We start from the raw sequence: 22,518 nt of genomic DNA on the forward strand, positions 1-22,518 counted from the left end.
TATAAGTTGATACTCCTATCCTTCCTGTGTGGAACATGTTAACATACTAATAACATAAACACTTAGACAGTACCTAGCAATACCTAGCATATAGTATATGCTTAAAAAATGTTTACCACTTTGCACTTTTAATTCCTTGAATAATAAGAGACTTTCAATAATGTTTTCTCTCTTCTAGGACAAGATTCTAACTTCTTTAATCTCCCTCACAAGTCTGGTATTCCAACTTTTTGTTGCTGTTGCTTTGTGTATTGTTGAATTCAGGGCTTCAAGCTTGATCAGCTGGTGCTCTACCACTTGAACCATGCTGGCTTTTTGCTGTTTATTTTGGAGCTAGAGACTTATACAATTAATTTATTATCTTTAAGTAGTTGTACAAAAGGTTTCAATTCAACATGTTAGTTTGAGCACAATACTTCTTGATCAGAATCATGCCTTGGAGATGGGGTCTTGTGGATTTTTCTGCTCAGGCTACTTGATCCTCCAGGTGTCAGCGTACTGAGTAGTTGAGATTACAGGCATGAGCCACAAGTGCTTGGCTTTTGTTTGTAGGCTAGCCTCAAACTCGGGGCCCTTGTGCCTCAGCCACCAAAGTGCTGGGATTACAAGCCTGTGTCATTTTATCTGATTCTTACTTACTTTTTATTAAATTCACCCATATTATTCCTAAGGTTGAGAACAAGAAAACCATGAAATTAATGGGACAGTACATCTGATTCTGTCCCCCTAAGCTTCTCAGTTTTAGGAGCCTACACCTTTCCAGAAACATGAATTACTCTATCCATACTTCTCTTTGTATTAATATTCTTTCTGTATGTCCAGAGGAAAAACACATGGCTGTAAATGTAAAAGTCATTACTACAGTTTGTATTAAATGAAGTTCTTATTACCAATACACAGCTACACTAATTAAAGAAGGTGGTAATCAGTCTGACCGAATACACTTAAATTTAACTATATTCAACTTGAAAGAAAAGCCCAAACACAAACCTAAATCCAAAATAAGCCACAACTGATTTACTATATTAGGAAATAAGTCAGAAGAAATATTTACCTTGAGGAAGAAAGGAAATATACATACATACACACACACATATATATATAAACACTAAGCCAATGAAAAATAGAAATTAAACTTACACTTAGTTATAAGGTTATATATTTGGCAAATGCGTAACATCTCTAACTTTGTGTCTAATTCCATATGTACAGTTCATTCAGAATGGGTATACCACCTACCCTATTCTACAATAATACAATAATTATGGGAGTAAAATGAGTTGATTCTGAGCTATTCTCTCAATCCATGAATAAGAGCATAATACCTAAACATTACCAAACTTTACACTTGACTTCCATCTTTTTTGTTCTTTTTTTTTTGCCAATCTTGGGGCTTGAACTTAGGGCCCGGGCACTGTCCCTGAGCTTCTTTGTGCTCAAGGCTAGTGCTCTACCACTTGAGCCACAGCACTACTTCTGGCTTTATCTAAGTAGTTTATTGGAGATAAAAGTCTCACAGAGTTCCTGCCAAGGCTGGCTTCGAGCCATGATTCTCAGATCTTAGCCTCCTGAGTAGCAATGATTATAGGCATGAGCCATTGGCACCAGGCTTTGACTTCCATCTTTACCAGAAGCCAGTTGTCTTGAATTGACACCTAACACTTCCTAACATCTCATTTAAGCCAATTCTTACTATAAGTTCCACATCTCTACCTGCTCACACTTCTGTTTCTGTCTTCTGCCTCCATACCTTACTTAAGAATGGATATTACCAGGTAACTCTAAAATGTAAAAATACAAAGGAAGGATAAAGAGAGAAGGAAGAAATCTAAAATATTCTATTCCTTATCCCTAGGAAATTATCTGACTCATCTCTCATTGCAAATAAAAACCTGAAGTTAACACATCTGTCCCCTACCAGTCTTCTTGACAGTTTTACGAGGACTCCAGTCAATATGAACATGTGTGTTGAAGTCTTCAATGAGCTGCATAGCTCCCATCAAGTTACAGGGTTGGAACAAGGTCTGAAACTTGGGGTTGAACTGTTGCTGAAGAGTGATGGAGTTTTCAGCAAAGGTTCCCAGTTCTTTCTGGGAAAACAGGACACAAAAAGATCTAAGACAATTCCAGATAATTAATACCAGTAGCCCTTAGCCTCTGAATGCTAAATTATCCTTCTTAGTACAAGATAAATAAAGATAAAAACTAAAGTCTTGCTGGGTGCTGGTGGCTCACACCTATAACCCTAGCTACTCATAAGGGTAAGGCTAAGATCTCAGGATTGAGGCTCAAAGCCTGCATTTACCCAGGTCGGAAACACCATGAGACTCTTAGCTTCAATTAACCAACAGAAAAGTGGAAGTGTGCTATGACTCAATGATAGAGCAAAGTGATAGAGCCTTGAGCATAAAAGCTCAGAGACAGTACCCATACCCTGAGTTCAAGCCCTATGAGTGACCAAAAAAAAAAAAAAATTAACATTATTTAACATTATTTTTTAAGGTCTTCTCTTGCTGAGTCAAACTCAAGGATATGTATGATGTACTCACTTGCTCTTGTTCTTTTCTTTCTTTCTTTCTTTTTTGTCAGTTGTAGGGCATGAACTCTGGGCCTGGGCACTGTCACTGAGCTCTTCAGCTCAAGGCTAGCACTCTACCACTTGAGCCACAGCGCCACTTCCGGTTTTCTGGTGATTAATTGGAGATAAGAGTCTCGCAGATGGGCTGGGAAGGTGGCTCAGAGGTAGAGCACTTGCCTTGCATGCATGAGGCCCTGGGTTCTATTCCTCAGCACCACATAAGCAAAAAGAAAAAAGCCGAAAGTGGCGCCGTGGCTCAAGTGGTAGAGCACTAGCCTTGAGCTGAAGAGCTGAGGGACAGTGCCCAGGCCCAAAGTTCAGGCCCAACGACCGGACCCCCCCCAAAAAAAAAAAGAGTCTCGCAGACTTTCCTGCTGGCTTTGAACCGTGATCCTCATATGCCAGCCTCCTGAGTAGCTAGGATTACAGGTGTGAGCCACTGGCACCTGGCTCCTTGTTCTAGTCTTAAAGTGTTGTTAGCCTTGTTTATATACTGTCTAGCTTTCAAAGTACAATTAAGGTCTTCAAGAATGAGGGCTATTCTAATTGTGTGGGTGGGTGTGTGTGTGTGTGTATACGCATACACGCGTGCACACTGCTCCTGGCACTTAAACTCAGAGCCTGGGAGCTATCTTTAAGCTTTTTTTGCTCAAGGCTAGTGCTCTACCACTTGAGCTACAGCTCCACTACCGGGTTCTTAGTAGCTAACTGGAGATAAGAATGTTACAGACTTTCCTGGCCAAGCTGGCTTTGAACTACAATCCTCAGATCCTTACAGGTGTGTGTCATCCACACCTGGCCTAGTTCTAATTTCTAGTTTTTATCTTCTCTGAATAAATAAAATAACCTCATGATCTTCTGAACACAGTAGAAGGTAAATATACTCTGCTAAGTACCAAAGAAGCTAAGACAATTAGTAATCTTATCTCTCAAACTCCAAAGATATCTGCCAAAAAAGCAAAAGAATCATTGTTATTTGTATCAAAATTATTCTACTACTTTATCTATGCCTCTAGTTCAATTATTTATTTATTTTTGGTCAGGGCTTAAACTCAGGGCCTGGGTGCTGTCCCTAAGCTCCTTTGCTCAAGGCTAGCACTTTGAGCCATGGCACCACTTCTGGTTTTCTTGGGGTTAATTGGAGCTAAGTCTCATAGACTTTGCTGCCTGACCTTGTTTTGGACCATGATTCTCAGATCTCGGCCTCCTGAGTAGCTAGGATTACAGGCGTCAGCCCCCAGGGCCTGGCTCAAATTTAAAATTTATAAACCCTTCTGCATAATTCTTTAAAATTTCATAAGCATAAATGAAAAGCAGCCAGGCTGAGATCTGAGGATGGCAGTTCAAAGCCGGCTTGGGGAGGAAAGTCTGTGAGACTCTTATCTCCAAATAACCACCAGAAAACTAGAAGTGGCGCTATGGCTCAAGTGGAAGAGGACTAGCCTTGAGCTGAAGAGCTGAGGGACAGCGCCCAGGCCCAGAGTTCAAGCCTCACGACTGACCAAAAAAAAAAAAGAAAAGCAGTTATAAGTGAATATCTAAAGCAGTATCAGTACCACTTAGGTACTGGGGGGTTATCATCTATAATCCTAGTTAACTAAGAGAATCAGATCTAAAATATCATGGTTCAAAGCTAGCACAGGCAGAAAAATCTTTAAGATTACATCTCCAAAGAAACTAGCAAAAAGCCAGTCTTAAGATATGGCTCAAGGGGTAGAAAATTAGCTGAGAGAGCAAGCAAACAAGCCAAGCTACATGAAGCCCTGAGTTCAAACTTGGTACGCCACCTCCCTCCAAAAAAAAAGAAAATGTCAGGGTAGATCCAAAGATGGAGATGGTAACACAGTAAGAATGTGAAGGACAGTTTTCCTGATTTCCTTGGAATTTGTGAGTAATATTCTGTCAGTAAATAAAAGAAGCCATAGGACAAAGCAGGCAGTGACCAAAAATATTGGAGAAAATACATGTAGACAATGAAGAGTGAGTAACATTAAATGTGAGGAATGACTTGCCAAGCTAACTTCATACTCAAGTGTATAGAGTTAGGGATATTTAGAACCTTACAAGAAACATTCTGGTGGTACTGGCCTCTGAACTCAGGTTGGGGTTGGAGATGGCGAGAAGGTGAATTTGTGTCAATAGCTGAACATGCTGGAGAGGAAAAGAAATTAAAACATTCATGAACACAAAGACATCTTACCAAGATGTTTCAAATTCATCACACAAATTTTGCTTTCTGGAGATACTATAAGAACAACGTAGGACCTTGACAGAAGAAGTTTAACCTCAGACTAGAGAAAGGAAAAGATTTTGTCTGGTCCTGGATGCCAGTACATTTCAGAATGAAGTCTCCAATTCTGAATACACTTGGGGTCCTTCTAAATTTCTACATGAACCATAACTGACATGAAGCTTCTATGGTATCCATGATTTCGACAGGTAATAGGACAGCTATCCTGACTTTTACAAAGCCACTCGTTTTTGGATTTAGTGCCAGGCCATGAGATGATCCAGCCATAACACCAAGAACAGTCTTACCTGTTGCATTTGCTGCTGGAGTCTCTTCCTCTGTGCTGGATCTAGAGTCAGAGTTTGGTGAACTTTCTCACTCTGAGGCTTAAGCCTCTCTGCCTCTGGATGTTGTTTTGCTGAAGATTTCTTCATCTTTAGTTGTTCAAGTAGCTCCTTCACAGTCCGATGTTGTTCATTTAGCAAGTTCGAAAGTGGTTCCTCAAACCTATCCCCATTAGGAAGATGAATGAATCTGATCAGTCCCTTAGTTCACAATATATCCAATATATTCTTTGTAATGGTATACTAAAAGAAACTAAGCAGGGAGCCGGCGGCTCACACCTGTAATCCTAGCTATTCAGGAGGCTGAGATCTGAGGATTGCAGTTCAAAGCCAGCCTGAGCAGGAAAGTCCATGAGACTTATCTCCAATGAACCACCAGAAAACTGGAAGTGGCACTGTAGCTCAAGTGGTAGGGTGAGCTGAAGAGCTTAGGGACAGCACCCAGGCCCAGAGTTCAAGCACCAAAACTGACCAAAAAAAAGAAAAAAGAAGGAAAGAAAGAAACTGAAAAATGTCCATTTACTGTTAATCCTTAAATCTCATTTAACCAATAATACAAGGCTTAACCAAATACTTTCCTAAAATGATAGAATAGATATAAATAACATAATCCAGCAACTATGAGTGGTAGAGTGTGAGCCTAGAATGCTTAATTAAGGCCCTAGATTCAGTACTACCAACATCTCTCACAAAAAATATTCTGGCCAGGTGTTAGCGGCTCATACCTATAATCCTAGCCACTTAGGAGGCTGAGATCTGAGGATTAAGGTTCAAAGCCAGCCTATGCAGGAAAGTCTATGAGACTGTTTATCTCCAATTAACCACCAAAAAGCTAGAAGTGGAACTATGGACCAAGTGATAGGGCACCAGCCTCGAGCACAAAAACTAAAGTACAGAGCCTATACCCTGCATTTAAGTCACACACACACACACACACACACACACACACACACACACACACACAATCTGAATTATGTCACACACTATTGTTCTACAATCACACCTTTAAATAATACATTAATACATAGGACATTAAATAAAAATCCAGGAGCAGAGAAATATCTGCTAGGACCTACTAGAAGCTCATTCTTGCACCATCCTGATGTCCATATTACTCTGGGACTTGTTCTTAACCGTAATACAGGATACAAATATTTGATTGCTAATTTACCCATTACTCCGAGCCCAGGTCTTGCTTATCCATCTACCTATCCATTCAGCTATCCTGACTTCCTTCCTTAAAAAGTCAAAACCTTTCTAGAATGAAGAAGAAAATATGCTAAAATGCCTGATAGTTTAGATGAACAAAATGTTGAGTATTACCATACTACCTTCAATGAAAATATCATGCCAGGGGCTGATGGCTCAAGAGTATAATCCTAGCTCCTCAGAAGTCTGAGATCTGAGGACTGTTGTTTGAAGCCAGCCTATGGAGCTAAGTCCAGGAAGGTTTTTAAGGTTTATGTTTTGTTTTAGGGGACTTTTTTCTGAGGTAGTATCTCTTGCTATATATCCCAGGCTAGTCTTGAACTCGTTCTGTAGTCCAGAATGAGCTTGACTTCATGATCTTCCTACTGTAGCATCCAGAGTAAAAGAAGTACATGGTTATGCCAGCACACCTAGCTCTTAATTCCCAATTTTAAAAATATACATACATAATTGATTGGTGGAGGGCTGGGAAGGTGGCTCAGTGGTAGAGTGCTTGCCTTGCATGCATGAGGCCCTAGGTTCGATTCCTCAGCACCACATAAGCAAAAAGAAAAAAGCTGGAAGTGGCGCTGTGGCTCAAGTGGTAGAGCGCTAGCCTTGAGCTGAAGAGCTGAGGGACAGCGCCCAGGCCCAGAGTTCAGGCCCCACGACTGGACCCCAAAAAAAAAAAAAATTGATTGGTGGAACCAGAATATGTTTGTAAATCAAAACCTATAGCTTCCCAAGAAGCTATATTTATACCAAACCTATATTTATACCAAAATTATGTTCTATGAAGTATTACTTGAAATAAGTGGGCCAAATACTGTCTTGGTAATCTTGAGATTTTTAGTGCAGTTCCATTGTAGTATTTGTTACAATGGAGTCTGAAAGGTATTACTTTTTTTTTTGTTTTTTTTTTTTGTTTTTTTTTTTAATCAGTAGTATGGCTTGAACTCTGGGCCTAGACACTGTCTCTGAGCTCTTCAGCTCAAGGCACTCTACCACTTGAGCCACAGTGCCACTTCTAGTTTTGTGGTTAATTGGAGATAAGAGTCTCATGGACCTTCCTGCCTGTGCTGGCTTTGAACTGCAATCTCAGATCTCAGCCTCCTGGGTAGCTAGGATTATAGGCATGAGCCACCGGCACCCAGCTATTACTGGTTTTTATAAGTTTATTTTATCATCTTTTATTCTTTAAGTGGATGATTTGAAGGCCTAGCTTTCAAATGTATCCAAAGTTCTCTACTTGGGTACTAATGTTGTTTAGTTAAAACCCATGACTAGAGGGCTGGGAAGGTGGCTCAGTGGTAGAGTGCTTGCCTTGCATGCATGAGGACCTGGGTTCGAGTCCTCAGCACCACATAAGCTGAACAAGCTGGAAGTGGCGCTGTGGCTCAAGTGGTAGAGCACTAGCCTTGAGCTGAAGAGCTGAGGGACAGCGCCCAGGCCCAAAGTTCAGGCTCCACAACTGACAAAATAAAACAAAAACAAAAAAAACATGACTAATGAGAAGCTATAGGTCTATTGATTTTGCTTTGTTCTACCCATGGCACACACTGCATCCTGACCTCTAGTCATCTAGCCTTTATTGTATGCACCTATGGATTATAATAAAATAAAATGTAGATTTAAACCCTCAGCAAAAAATGCAGGGAAAATTAAAGCCTCCATTTTCTGGATGGTTCCAACTTCATTTAAAAAGATCAGTGCTGCAGGTGCTTCATGGTTTGCTCAATTAATGCCTTGGAGAGTAAAAACCTTTCAGATCCTCTACCAGATGTTAATGACAAGTAAGGAGACATAATGAACATTATAATTTAGTGTAGTTTCTGTGGCTGGCCACATGGAGTCCTACATACTTCTCCAGAACCACTCACCTAGAGAAGCTGCTATGGATGCCAGCTACTGTTTTTTCTCCTTTCCCAAACAGTTACAGCTTGATCTGTAGCTGCACTGTCCCGTAACAAGGAGACTCCACTTAACATCTAACTCCCCCAGAGTTCTTCACCCATACAATAGTAACAGAAGCTAGTTGAAGTTGGGAAATTATTCATGATTCTAAAAACCTTATCAAAAATACCTACTTCCGCCGAGTGCTGGTGGCTCACGCCTGTAATCCTAGCTACTCAGGAGGCTGAGATCTGAGGATCTCGGTTCAAAGCCAGCCCGGGCAGGAGAGACCGTGATACTCCTATCTCCAATAAACCACCAGAAAACCGGAAGTGGCATTGTAGCTCAAGTGGTAGAGCGCTCGCCTTGAGCTGAAGAGCTGAGGGACAGCGCCCAGGCCCAGAGTTCAAGCCCCACGACCAACAAAAAAAAAAAAAACCTACTTCCTCCATTTTAAACCTCAAGATCTTTAGCCAGCCTACCGTAAGGCTTGTGGAGTATTAAAGTTAGGCCGAGTTTCAGTCACACGTTCCTCCTCTTCTGGGCCATCTTCTTCCTTATTGGAGAATCCCATTTCATCTTGGAACTGTGGACAAACAGAATATCTTCCTGAAGAATGGACTTATGTAAGTCATTCCAGCAATGACAAATTAAGTATAAACAGCAGATTACAGAATTTTAATAATGCTACACCCAGAATGCACCTGCACTGGAACATTTTTCACTTCAGGGCTCCCATAACCCTACATTTGCAATAATTATTATGCTAAGAAAGAAGTCTCAATTAGGCACCAGTGGCTCATGCCTGTAATCCTAGCTACTCAGATGGCTGAGATCTGAGGATCGCTGTCTCATCATCCCTTGTTCTCATTCCAGGAAAATTACTTACAGTTTCAAATAGCTCTTCCATTAGCCCATTCACTTCCTTTTCTGTGGAAAAAAAAAAGTTAAAAAAAAAATGCGTTGCTGGCAGAAATTATTTTCATTTTGCAATAAGGGAGAACTCTACAGACACAAATGTATTCACAAGTATATTCTGTTTCCAATAAGACAGTATGACAAAAATCTTCATATCAACCCTTCATGCATTCATTTAAAAAACACTACTGAGCCAGGTGCCGATGACTCACACCTATAATCCTCTGACTACTCAGGAGGCTGAGCTCTGAGGATCCCAATTTGAAGCCAGCCCAGGCAGAATGTCCATAATAATAAACTACTCAAAAAAGGCCAGAAGTGGTACTATGGCTCAAGTGGTAGAGCACAACCTTGAGCAAAGAAACACAGGGACAGCACCCAACCCCTGAGGTTCAAGTTCCATGACTGGCAAAAATAAACCAACAACAAAAATTACCTATGCTTTTAGAAGCCTGAACATCCCAAGCTCCCATACTACTCTATATACTAGGAGAGCACAACTTCTGTTAGGTAAATGGTATACCTTCCATATAACTCATTTAGCACCTATACTTTGTATTACAAATCTTTTTGTTTGTACCTTTACCAAGCTCACTGTCCCCAGAGCAGAAGCCTTGGCTCAGTTCATCTTGTCATTCCAAGTAAACTTTTCCAAATAGTAAGAACTCAATACACAGTTTTGAGATATACAAATAAATAATGGACAGTTTTCTAAATATATACCTAATTTTAAATACTTACAGAAATGAACAAAAAGAGAAAACTTAAATGTCCTATCTTGGTGGGCTGCAAACTTCATCCCCAAAAATCTACAAAGTAAACAAAGAAGTAGAGCAGACAAGAGCAGGATTCATAGTAAACAGACTCACTGGTGATTCTCACTGCTCGATCAGTACGGAAGTCCTCTGTATCTGGTTCATCAAGATCTTCCAGGAAATTATATTCTGGATCATCATCATCATCTGCTTCATCTGGGGAAAAATGTTTTAGATACTTACTCCCAAGTTCAAATTCATTTAGAAAAAAATTTAAGATTTTCAATACTACATTGTACAATTAAGATTCCAACACCATAACCATCTATTCCAATTAAGATCCTATTTCTTAATTTGTTAAGTAAAACATTATCTTTTTTCCTAATGCCTTTATGTGGGTCATTTCTCACCGCTGGATCATCTCATCTACTTCTCTAATTAAAGTCAGTTTGCCTCCTTCCTTCAAATAAATCTCTCAATATGCATCAAAAGCCAGAAAACTGAACATAAAATTTATCTTATTAATCTCACTTTGAGTAGTGCATCTCATGAAAAAACACTTTTTTGTAAAAGCTATCTGTGCCATATTAAAACTAAATAAAAGAATGATATGCTACAGATAGAGTCCAAGGCTTATGTATGTGAGACAAACTGAGCCATATCATCTGCACCTTAATTTTCTTTAATGTTAACAATATAATTTTTTTTCACTATTGGAGTTTAGGATTCAGTTCCTCAACACTAGCTATATTTCAACTTCTCAAAAGTCACATGTGACTAATGGTTAGTATAATATATAAAAAATTTTCTTAAGATCAAACTGGTTTAAGGATATGTGAGGAAAAATATCACCTTACTCCCATAATTTAGGTTCGAAGGTATAGCCTAGTAATAGAAATTTTGCTTAATATGCCTGAAGCCTTGAATTCTATTCTTAGCACTACAAGAAATTTTTGCAAGTTAATGACTGCACAGCCTACTGGGGCTTGAACTTAGAACCTTGTTGTTATCCCTAAGTTCTTTTTGCTTAAGGCTAGCACTCTACCATTTGAGCCACTTTCAGCATTTTGGCCATTTATTAGAGATAAGAAGGGTCTCACAGACTTTTCTGCCCAAACTAGCTTCTAACTGTGAGTCTCAGTTCAGCATCCTGAGTATGTAGTATTACAGGCATGAGTAACCAGCTCATAGCTGTTTGTTTTGAGACAAGTTCTCATAAGATTGCCCAGGCTATGTTTAAAAAACTATCCTAGCTCAACATTCATAGAAGCTAGGACCAGATTTATAGACAATTTTTTGTGTATGCGCCAGTCCTGGGGCTTGAACTCAGGCCCTAAGCACTGTCCCTGAGGTTTATTGCTCAAGTCCAGCACTACCAGTTGAGATGGCTATAACTCCACTTCTGATTTCTTGGTGGTTAGAGCTCATGGACTCTCCTGCCTAGGCTGACTTTGAACCTCAATCCTCAGATCACAGCCTCCAAAGTAGGTACTATTACAGGCCTGAGCTACCAGCATGTAGCTTATATATACATTTTTATACACAGTAGTTGGAAATTTTATACTGATTAACTCTAATTTGCATTGTTTATGGATAGATAGCTATTTAAATACCAAGTTCATTTTATCTATTAGGGACTTCTCTCACTTACAAAAATTCTCCTTACTTTCTAATCTAACAGTATGTGTGCTCTAAGGAAGTCTCATTGCCAAATGTTCTTTACATACACTGGTGAGAAATGAAAGCTGTAGAAAAGGCCTATGACATATGGGTAGTGTGTACAAGTTTGGACGCATTTACTTGTGTGTAAGAACTGTAACAGACAGCTTCTGCCCACACCACACAAGTAAGTCAGCCAATATTTTTCAGAGTACCCACTTGGCAAATATGAGGGAAAAAAAATATTACTATTTTGTTGTTGTTGTTGTTCATGGGGCTTGATCTCTGGGCCTGGGCGCTGTCCCTGCACTCTTCAGCTCAAGGTGAGCGCTCTACCACTTGAGCCACAGCGCCACTTCAAAAAAAATTATTTTTAAGAGATTTCTTCTAAGTTCTTCTTAGCTTTTACCTTGGTTGTAGAATCAATCTGCCCTCTGAACTACTTTTTTAAACTAATTAAGTTAGCATCTACCCAGTTGATCTTAGTATGCCTTTCCTAAATACCCTCTCTTTAATTATTTCCTGAAAATAAGACTCTGACTTGTAATACTATATATACATATTAAATGGTACTGAAAGGCCAATCACCAATGGTTTACACCTGTAATCCTAGCTACTCAGGAGACTGACATCTGACAATCACATTTTAAAACTAGACTAGGCAAGAAAGTCCATGAGACATTTTTTCTTTTTTCTTTTTGTCAGTCATGGGGCTTGAACTCAGGGCCTAGGTGCTGTCCCTGAGCTTTTGTGCTCAAGGCTAGCACTCTATCACTTTTAGCCACAGCTCCCCTTCTAGTTTTCTGGTGGTTAATTGGAGAGTCTCATGGCCTTTTCTGCCTGGGTTGGCTTTAAACTATGATCCTCAAATTTCAACCTCCTCAGTAGCTAGGATCACAGGCATGAGCCATCAGTGCCTGGCTCTGTAAGACTTTTTTGTTTTTTTCAGTCACAGGGCCTGAACTGTGGGCCTGGGCGCTGTCACTCTTCAGCTCATGGCTAGCACTCTACCCGTGAGCCACAGTGCCACTTCTGGCTTGTCTGCTTATGTGGTGCTGAGGAATTGAACCCAGGGCCTCATGCATGCAAGGCAAGTACTCTACCACTGAAGCACCTTCCCAGCCCCTCCATGAGACTTGTATCTTCAATTAACCATCACTAAACTGGAAGTAAGCTGTAACTCAAGTGGTAGAGCACTAACAAAAAAAGCTCACACCTGTAATCCTACTCAGGAGGCTGAGATCTGAGGATCAAGGTTCAAAGCCAGCCTGGCCAGGAAAGTCCGTGAAACTCTTATCTTCAATAACCCATTAGAAAACTGGAAGTGGCTCTGTAGCTCAAGTGGTAGAGCACTAGCCTTGAGCTGAAGAGCTGAGGGACAGTGCTCAGGCCCAGAGTTCAAGCCCCACAAACGACCAAAAAAAAAAGCTCAGGGACAGGCCTCAAGCCCCCAGGACAAGCCCCCCGCCAAAAAAAAATGGTACTGGGTACATATAAAAATAGGTGACTATATGTGATGTTATAAGAGATCATGATGTAACAAAAGTTGGGTACTATCATCTCATATTCAGCATCATTTCCTATTTACCAGTCCCCAGTAAATCCTTCTGATAGATCTAGGTGCCACATCCATTTTTATCATTGGCTCTGTGTGTGTGTGTGTTTCTTTTCTTTCTTTCTTTCTTTCCTTTTTTGGTTGTAGGGCTTGAACTTAGGTCCTGGGCAGTGTGTGTGTGTGCGTGTGCGTGTGTGTGTGTATTTCTTTTCTTTCTTTTTTTTTTGGTTGTAGGGCTTGAACTTGGGTCCTGGGCACTGTCTCTGAGCAATTTTTGCTCAAGGCTAGCGTTCTACCACTTTGAGCCACAGCACCACTTTCAGATTTTTGGTGGTTAATTGGAGAGAAGTGTCTAATGGACTTCCTGCCCAAGCTGGCTTTGAATCACCATCCTTAGATCTCATCCTCCTGAGTAGCTAGGATTACAGGCATGAGTCACCAGCATCTGGTCTGTATTTCATTTCCTAATCTGTCCTCAGGACACATAAAAAAGAAAATTTTTCAGCGTTAAAGAGAGCATTTCCACCTTCCTCTTAACCATCAATTCATTTCCTTAATCTTCATTAACATTCATACTTCTTCTAAACTCGTATTTTACAACATAGCTTTTTGGTTGGTTGTGTTTTTCTTGTTTTTTGTCAGTCCTGGGGCTTGAACTCAGGACCTAGGTGTCGTCCATAAGCTTTTTGGCTCAAGGCTAGCACTCTACCACTTGAACACAATTCCACTTCCAGCTTTTTTTTTTTTTTTTTTGTAATTAATGGGGGCGAACAGTCTTACTGACTTTCCTGCCCAGATCTCAACCTCCTAAGTAGCTTACAGGGATACAGGGATAAGCCACCAGAGCCCAGCCACCATGCTTTTTTTTTTCTTTATTGGTTTGGAGGTCAGAACTAAGTAGCCCAGGCTGGCCTTGAACTCAAAGATCCTCCTGCCTCAAGCTCCATAATACTGGGATTACAGATGTACAATACATGCTCAGTTATTTTCCAATCTTTAGGATATATAAGAACTAGATTCCTATACAATACTCATTAAATTCTGACTCAGGAGGTATGACCCTGGATCTGTATCCTCAATAAATATTACCAACACACACACATCCTTATACTCCTTATTTCTGATTTAGGTTCTAAAAGTCCTATGAGAAACACTGCTCTATGCTCCTCAATTGATAAACAACTCTCTATATCCTTTTCTCCCTAATCATTCCTCGGCTCTTTGAACAAAGGTTTTCTTTTTTTTTTTTTTGGATCCGGTCGTGGGGCCTGAACTCTGGGCCTGGGCGCTGTCCCTCAGCTCTTCAGCTCAAGGCTAGCGCTCTACCACTTGAGCCACAGCGCCACTTCCGGCTTTTTTCTTTTTGCTTATGTGGTGCTGAGGAATCGAACCCAGGGCCTCATGCATGCAAGGCAAGTGCTCTACCACTGAGCCACCTTCCCAGCCCTCTTTGAACAAAGGTGATGGCAAAATGACAGCAGCAAAATTTCTGCTCCTGATAAGGCTCGAGAAACTCAACTTACTGTCAAAAACAAGAAGTAGGTTTTGCTTCTGAAAAGTTTTAAAATAAAAAGTGGCTTAACTTCTCTTGAGATATACTCTGAGAATATTAAAATGGTTTCTAGTCCTAGTAGTATAACAAAGTAATCCTAATATTGAACAAGACAATGACATTTTTTCTCTGGGATCTTACTCAGGACCTGGGCACTGTCCCTGAGCCTCAAGGCTAGTGCTCTACCACTTGAGCCACAGTGCTACTTCCAGCTTTTTCTGAGTAGTTTATTAGAGATAAGAGTCTCCTGGACTTTCCTGCCTGAGCTGGCTCAGAGCTAAGATCCTCATATCTTAGTCTCTGGAGCAGCTAGAAAGGATTAGAGGCATGAGTCACCAGCATCTGGTGGAGGCTTTTAATCTTGATCTCAAAGATTTTTCCAGTGGGCTAGTAGAAAAAAAGAAATGACAATCCAGTGAATCCTGTTTGTAATTCTGCTTATTCTGGAGTCTGAGACCTGGAAGATTAAGATTTGAGGGCAGCCAGGGCAGAAAAAGTTCACTAGACTCCATCTCCAAAATAACCAGCAAAAAAACAGGCTAAAAAGGTGCCTCAAGTAGTAAAGTGCTAGCCTGAGGCCCTGATTTCAAGTCTGAGTAGCAAATAAGAAAGAAATGTCAATAAATGTCATCCAAGAGATATGCATGCATGCATGCATATATGTATGTATGTATGTACATAGTATGTGTATATGTAAAAGTGTACATATGTTTTCCTGGAGGAAAGCTTTATATTCCTCCTGAGATTCTTCTCATCGGGTTCCAGAAGCTTAGATTAATATCAGAAATACTAAAAGGATAACATATCAACTACTGATTATTAAGGAGCTGATAAGTCAACAATCAGCTTCAAATTTCATCTCTTACTATTTACACCATTGGGTGCATTTTCTTATTTATAATCACCTTTGCAAGAGAGTAAAAAAAAAGGTAAGATGAATATTAGCTCTCTTTCCTATCTGAGAAAACCCTTAAATTGAAATATAGCATGAGAATTCAATCCTTCCTATTCCTAAACATGTAAAACTAAGAGGTAAACAAAACTATATAATTGTAAACTGTTACAGATGCTCCTCCAACTATTATCAGTGGTTATTTCTGTTTTGTTGTTTTTGTACTGGGTATCAGTGGTTATTTTTGGGTAGGAAAATGTTCTCTTCTAGAGGGGCTTTAGTAGTTTTCTTTATACAGTATTTGATTTATCTAGACCAAGCATTTACTCCTACTGTTCTCACAACAGAAAAAAAAAACAAAAAACAAAAAAAAACAACCCTCTGGGGGGGATAAAAGCTTATAGAACCCAGTTACATATGATTGCACATCACCTCCATCCACCTGTCTCCTCTTCATCTTTTTTCTCCCTGTTCATTGTTTTTCTCAAAATCTTTCAAAAGTCCATCACAATTACCTACCTCTTTCATGTAGCTACAGCTGATCATCCTAATAGGAATTATCTTTCCCTCTTCTAAAACCTTACAACAAGCAGGGCGTGGTAACATGCACACTTGGGAGGCTGATGCAGAAGGATCGCTTGAAGCCAGCCTGGACAACCCAAAAATAAATAAAAATAAAGTGTATTAGCTGGGTCCTCATGGCTTGCACCTGTAATCCTAGCTACTCAGGTGGCTGAGATGTAAAGTTTATGGTTCAAAGCCAGCCTGGGCAGGAAAGTCTGTAAGACTCTTTATCTCCAATAAACTACCAAAAAAAAGCTGGAAGTGGATCTGTGGCTTAAGTGGTAGAGCTCTATCCTTGGGCAAAAGAAGCTCAAGCTCAGCACCCACACCCTGAGTTCAAGCACAGAACTGGCAAAATAATAGTAATAATAACAACAATAATAATAGTATTATGAACCTAACAATGGGTCAGGCACCCTGTTAGATTTTATTCCCTGACTAAATGATTATATTCCTTTATAGATCACAGAACATAGTGCAATGCCTGTGACTCATGTCTATAATCCTAGCAACTGAGGAGGTTGAGATCTGAGGATCAAGGTTCAAAGTCAACCCAGGCAGAAAAAGTCCCCAAGAGACTCTTATCTCCAATTAACCACTCAAAAGCCAGAAGTGGAACTGTGGATCAAAATGGTAGAGCAAAAGAATTCAGTGACAGTGCCCAGGCCCTGAGTTCAAGCCGCCCCCCCCCAAAAAAAAAGTACTACATAAATATTTGCTAAAGACTGGGAATATGGCTTAGTGGCAGAGTGCTTGCTTAGCCTGCATGAAGCCCTGGGTTTGATTCCTCAGTACCACACAGCAAAAGCTGGAAGTAGCCCTGAGGCTCTAGTGGAAGTGAGCAAAAGAAGCTCAGGAACAAGCCAGGCGCCTGTGGCTCATGCCTGTAATCTTTGCTACTCAGGAGGCTGAGATCTGAGGATAGTGGTTCAAAGCCAGTCCGGGCAGGAAAGTCCATGAGACTCCTATCTCCAATAAACCACTAGAAAACCGGAAGTGGTGCTGTGGCTCGCCTTGAGCTGAAGAACACAGGGATAACACCCAAGCACAGAGTTCAAGCCTCACGACTGACAAAAAAAAAAAAAAAAAGAAGTGACCAGGCATTGAGTTCAAGCCCCAAGATTTGCAAAAAAAAAAATTGCTAACTGATGTACAATATAATCAATAGTATCATAAAAAGTATACTCAAGGACATACTCATTTGTAATACTGAGCTTGAGCTTAAGTCCTCAAGCAATCTAACTCTTGAGTCATATCCCAGCCCTTTTTCCTTTAATTTTTTTCAAAGAGTGTCTTACGCTTGGCTTCTGGCAGTGAGCCTCCTAACCTCTGCCTCTCAAATAGCTCAGATTACAGACCTGAGCCATTATACCTGGCTTTTTAATTCAGTCTAAATTATTTTTTGCCCAGCTGGCTTCAAAGTGCAATGCTTTCTAACCCAAGTAGGTGGGGTTTAAAGGCAAACACTAGCACATCCAACTCATGAACTCATTGTTTTCTTTTATTTACTTACCCTGACTTCTTCCTTGCTTTGCCTACCTACCTACTGATTCTATTTCCATCCAATTTTTTACCTATCCTCCCCAATGTTGTAAAACTATTCTTCTGGGTAACTGCATACTCCAACTGCACTGCTCTATGAGGTGCTGTCAATCACAGGACTGCATGCTAAAACAGTAACCCTATCAGTTCCACCCAACACCAAGAGATCAAGAGATTAGGCATCACAATCAGATCAAGCCAATTTGTTCCCCTCGATTTTCTCAAACTGAAACTCTTAAGATTGTCAAAGCAAGAATACATGGAGTATCAACTTTAAAGAAAAATAACTTGAATAAGCAACAGTGGTTATAAGCTTGTAATCCTAGCTGCATGAGAGGTAGCGATCTGAGGATCATGATATGAGGCCAGTCTGGACAGAAAAGTAGCCAGATGCCATCACAACCAATGACTGGGCACTGTGGCACCTTCCTGTCCAGCAGAAGCACAATGGCTGGGTGCAATGACATATGTCTATTATCCCAGCAACAAAAGGAAGCACTAATAGGAGAGTTACAGTCCAGGACAGCCAGAGTGTGAAGTGAGGCCTTACCTTGAAAATAATCAACACAAAACAGGGCTGGCAGAGTAACTCAAATGGCAGAGGACCTGCCTAACAACCTGGAGGTCCTGAGTTCAAACCCCAGTACAAGGAAAGAGGGAGGGGAGAGGAGAGGGAAGAAGGGAAGGGGAGGAGAAGGAAGAAAGGAGAAAGAAAGAGGGGTGAGGAAGGAACAAAGGAAAAGAAAAGAAAGAAAGAGGGCTAGGAAGGTGGCTCAGTGGTAAAGTGCTTGCCTTGCATGCATGAGGCCCTGGGTTCGATTCCTCAGCACCACATAAGCAGAAAAAGCCAGCAGTGGCACTGTGGCTCAAGGGGTAGAGCACTATCCTTGAGCTGAAGAGCTGAGGGACAGTGTCCAGGCCCAGAGTTCAGGCCCCACAATCGACAAAAAAGAAAAGAAAGAAAAAGAAAATATTGAAAATGAAGCTTGAGTGACACAGAAAGAGGAAGAAAGATCCTATGATGCTTAGGTTCCATTGCAGGTTTTGCTATTTTTTCCTCAAGTCTCTTTTCATTTGCCCTCAGAAAGATGGACTTAGAATTCTTTTACTTTCATCAATAAACACCCTTACTAAAACAATGTTCTTTTGATGAAGCTGTGAAACCTTGTGAAATCACATATAAAATTATGTATTTATGCAGGAGGAGGATCCTTAGTATTCAAGACTCACAAGAGAATACTTGAAAAAAACAAGAGGGGTGGGTGGGTTGGGGAGTGTGGCAGGAGGGAACAACCAAATTAAGGCAACTATCAGTTAAACACAAATTAAATTAACTCAGAACACCTATGTGAAGAAACACTACAGAGACCAAGAGTCTGCACAGACAAGCCTTGCTGGTTTCCCTTTCCTATTAGCAATCATGGCTATACAAGGAGGTCTCCATAAGGGCTGGGAAGGTGGAGCTGGGAAGGTGGCTCAGTGGTAGAGTGTTGTCTTGCATGCATGAGGCCCTGGGTTCAATTCCTCAGCACCACATAAGCAGAAAAAGCCAGAAGTGGTGCTGTGGCTCAAGTGGTAGAGTGCTAGCCTTGAGCTGAAGAGCTGAGGGACAGAGCCCAGGCCCAGAGTTCAAGCCCCACAACCGACCAAAAAAAAAAGGAAGTCTCCATAAAAAACAAAAAAAGGTACTTGGGAATATCCAGATAGCTGACTACAAATTTTAAAAGAATGGGATCATTCCTTTTTTTTTTTCCTAGTGCTGTGAATTGAGCCCTCGTAAAGATAATCACACACCCTAGCCTCCATAATCCTCCCTCCCTCTCTCTTCACCTCCCTCTTCCCTTTCTCTCATTTGAAAGTCTTTCTATATCACATAGGCTGGCCTCAAACTTCTGAGTCCAAGATACTCTTGCCTTAGCTTCCCAAATAACTTAAACAATAGCTTAAGCTTGTAGCTTAAACTACAAGTATATACCACCATATCTGGCCACAATTCAATTTATTAAGCTTCCAACTAATAAATATTCATCAAACATAATAAAATGAATAATAAAAACAAAAATCACTTACCTTCATTCTCTACATCATCATTTATGAGTCCCCCCAGCCACATCTTCCAGTCTTCATCATCAGCTGTATTGGGGTCATACATATCTGGTGTAATGTCTGGAGCTTGAAGCTCTGCCTCGAGTTGGCCAAGGGGAACATCTTTCAGGGGCATCTTAGACCGAGTTCGGAATGCAATGAGACTGTCATCCATGGACTAGCCAAAGGAGAAGGAAAAAGAAACCACTAAGTGAATAATTCTTCAAAATTCTCCATATCATCTTTTCATCCTAGCTTAATCATAAGATCTTTCCTCTAAACAATTTGGGTTTGTTTTGTCTGAAAACTTTTAAGTAAAATCACATCATTTTGAAACTAACATTTCAAAACCATAATTTTATTAAGATAGACATATAGAAAGAATGATATATTGTTTTAAGGATTTATCATAACAAATTAAAGTAGGGAGAGTTGAGAAAAATTTTCTGCTTCCTATGCAAGAAATGGTAATTGAAAACTCCAAGATATATACTTTATATACCATAAAATTCACCCTTATGAAAGGTAAAATTGAGTCAATTTTTCCCCCTGTACTGTGACTTGAACTCAGGGCTTCACACGCTCAGCTTTTTCCACTCATACAGCCACATCTCTAGTTGAGCTTTTCTGCAATATGGACTTCCTGTTATCCCAACACTGTCTGCTGAAAAAAATATTCCTTTTCTATTAACTGCTCTTTGCATACCTGTTAAAAATCAACCTATCATAAATGTGTTTATTTTTTATCTTTAAATTCTGTTCCACTGATCTATGTCTATCCTTATGACAGAAACAGAATTAAGTGATTATTTTTAACTAACTGGGCACCGGTGGCTCAGGCCTGTACTCCTAGCTACTCAGCAGGCTGAGATCTGAAGACAGAGATTCTTGCCTGGGCAAGAAAGTCTGGGAAACTCTCTTAAATTCAATTAACCAGCACAGAAGCTGGAAGTGGAGCTATGATTCAAGTGGTAGACCACCAGCTTTAAGCAAAAAGGCTAAAGGATAGTCCTTAGGCCCTTAGTTCAGGCCTCAGGACCAGAACAAATCAAGAAGAAAGAAAATAAAAGAACACTAAGATCGCATCTGATCCTAGTCAGAATAACATGTTGGCCAGGATGCAGCAAGAGGGTAAAGGACCCCTCATACACTGCTGGTGGGAATATAAACTCATGCAACCACTACAGAAATCAATAAGGAAGCTCCTCATAAAAAGCAAATATGTAGCTTGGCACTGGTGGCTCACACCTGTAATCCTAGCTACTCAGGAGACTGAGATATGAGGATCATAGTTCAAAGCTAGCCTGGGCAGGAAAGTCTGCGAGACTCTTATATCCAATAAACCACGAGAAAACCAGAAGTGGCGCTGTGACTCAAGTGGCAGAGTGCTCGCCTTGAGATGAAGAGCTAAAGAGCCTTGAGCTCACCTTGAGGAACAGCACCCAGGCCCAGAGTTCAAGAGCCATTACTGACAAATCAAAAACAAAAACCTAAATATGTAACTACCTTATGACTATTGGGCATGTATCTAAAAAAGAGTAAATCAATATACCCTGCATTCCTATGTTTATTAAAGCATTGTTTTGCTTGTGTTTATTTTTGTTTGTGCCAGTCCTTGAACTCAGGACCTGGATGCTGTCTCTGAGCTGTTTTGCTCAAGGCTAGCCCTCTACCACTTGAGCCACAGCTCCACCTCCAACTTTTGGTGGTTAATTGGAGGTAAGAGTCTCATGGACTTTCTTGTCCAGGCAGGCTTCCAATCGTGATCCACAGATGTCAGCCTCCTAAGTAGGTAAGATTATAGACATGAGCTACCAGCACCTAGCTGGTTTCTACTTTTGTGCCAGTACTGAGGCATAAACTCAGGACCTAGAAGCTGCCCCTTAGCCTTTTTGTTCAAGGTTTGATCTCTAGCACTTAAGCCATAGCTCTTTCATTTCTAGCTTTTTGGTAATTACTTGGAGATAAGAATCTTGGACTTTCCTGTCTAGGCTGGCCTTGAACTTTGATCCTCAGATGTCATTGAGTAGGTAGGATTACAGATTGTGAGACACCAGTGCCCAGCACCATTATTGTTTTTCAATGGCACTGAGATTTTAATTTGTGCTTGTTAGATAGGTGTTCTTACCACTAAGCCATACTCCAGACTGATTTTTACCCATTATTTTTAAGACAGAGTCTGAATTCCTTGCCTGGAACTGCACCTAAGTGAGATCTACCTTTGTTAGGGTTCCTAGTAGCTAGGATAACAGGTGTATCCCACTATATCCAGCTCTTCATTTTCAAAGGGGTCTCAACAATTTTTATAAGTGTCTGTGCTAGCACTGGGGCCTGAACTTGGGGCCTCCAACTCTTGCTCAGCTTCTTCCTTCATAGTTAACTCTTTACACTTGAGCCACAACTGCATCTCCAGCTTTTGCTGGTTAATTGGAGATAACAGTCTTGAGGATTTGACTACCTGGTTGCCTCTGAATCTTGATTCTCAGACCTTGGCATCCTGTGTAATTAGGGTAAGAGGTGTAAGAAACTGGTGCCAGGATGAAAACTTTTCCTGCCTGGGCTAGTCCCAAACTGCAATTCCAACAATCTCACATTCTCTCTTTTTTTTTTTTTGGGGTCCGGTCGTGGCGCCTGAACTCTGGGCCTGGGCGCTGTCCCTCAGCTCTTCAGCTCAAGGCTAGTGCTCTACCACTTGAGACACAGCGCCACTTCCGGCTTTTTTCTTTTTGCTTATGTGGTGCTGGGGAATCGAACCCAGGGCCT

At 40.7% G+C, this 22,518-nt stretch overlaps 1 protein-coding gene across 1 annotated transcript in view; it reads right to left on the reverse strand.

Annotated features, from left to right (window-relative positions):
• The window catches only part of Gon4l (gon-4-like (C. elegans)), an 85,515-nt gene that overhangs the window by 35,007 nt on the left and 27,990 nt on the right, over positions 1-22,518 (reverse strand). Inside the window, exons 10-16 of the mRNA XM_013015036.1 lie at positions 19,741-19,933; positions 10,021-10,122; positions 9,123-9,163; positions 8,716-8,819; positions 5,117-5,315; positions 4,643-4,729; positions 1,919-2,090 (exon numbers count right to left, since the gene is read on the reverse strand). Coding sequence (XP_012870490.1) covers positions 1,919-2,090; positions 4,643-4,729; positions 5,117-5,315; positions 8,716-8,819; positions 9,123-9,163; positions 10,021-10,122; positions 19,741-19,933 — 898 coding nt within the window. The remainder of the gene's footprint in view (positions 1-1,918; positions 2,091-4,642; positions 4,730-5,116; positions 5,316-8,715; positions 8,820-9,122; positions 9,164-10,020; positions 10,123-19,740; positions 19,934-22,518) is intronic.

The sequence above is a fragment of the Dipodomys ordii genome, unplaced genomic scaffold, assembly GCF_000151885.1.
Source record: "Dipodomys ordii isolate 6190 unplaced genomic scaffold, Dord_2.0 Scaffold26, whole genome shotgun sequence".
NCBI classification, from domain to species: Eukaryota; Metazoa; Chordata; class Mammalia; order Rodentia; family Heteromyidae; genus Dipodomys; species Dipodomys ordii.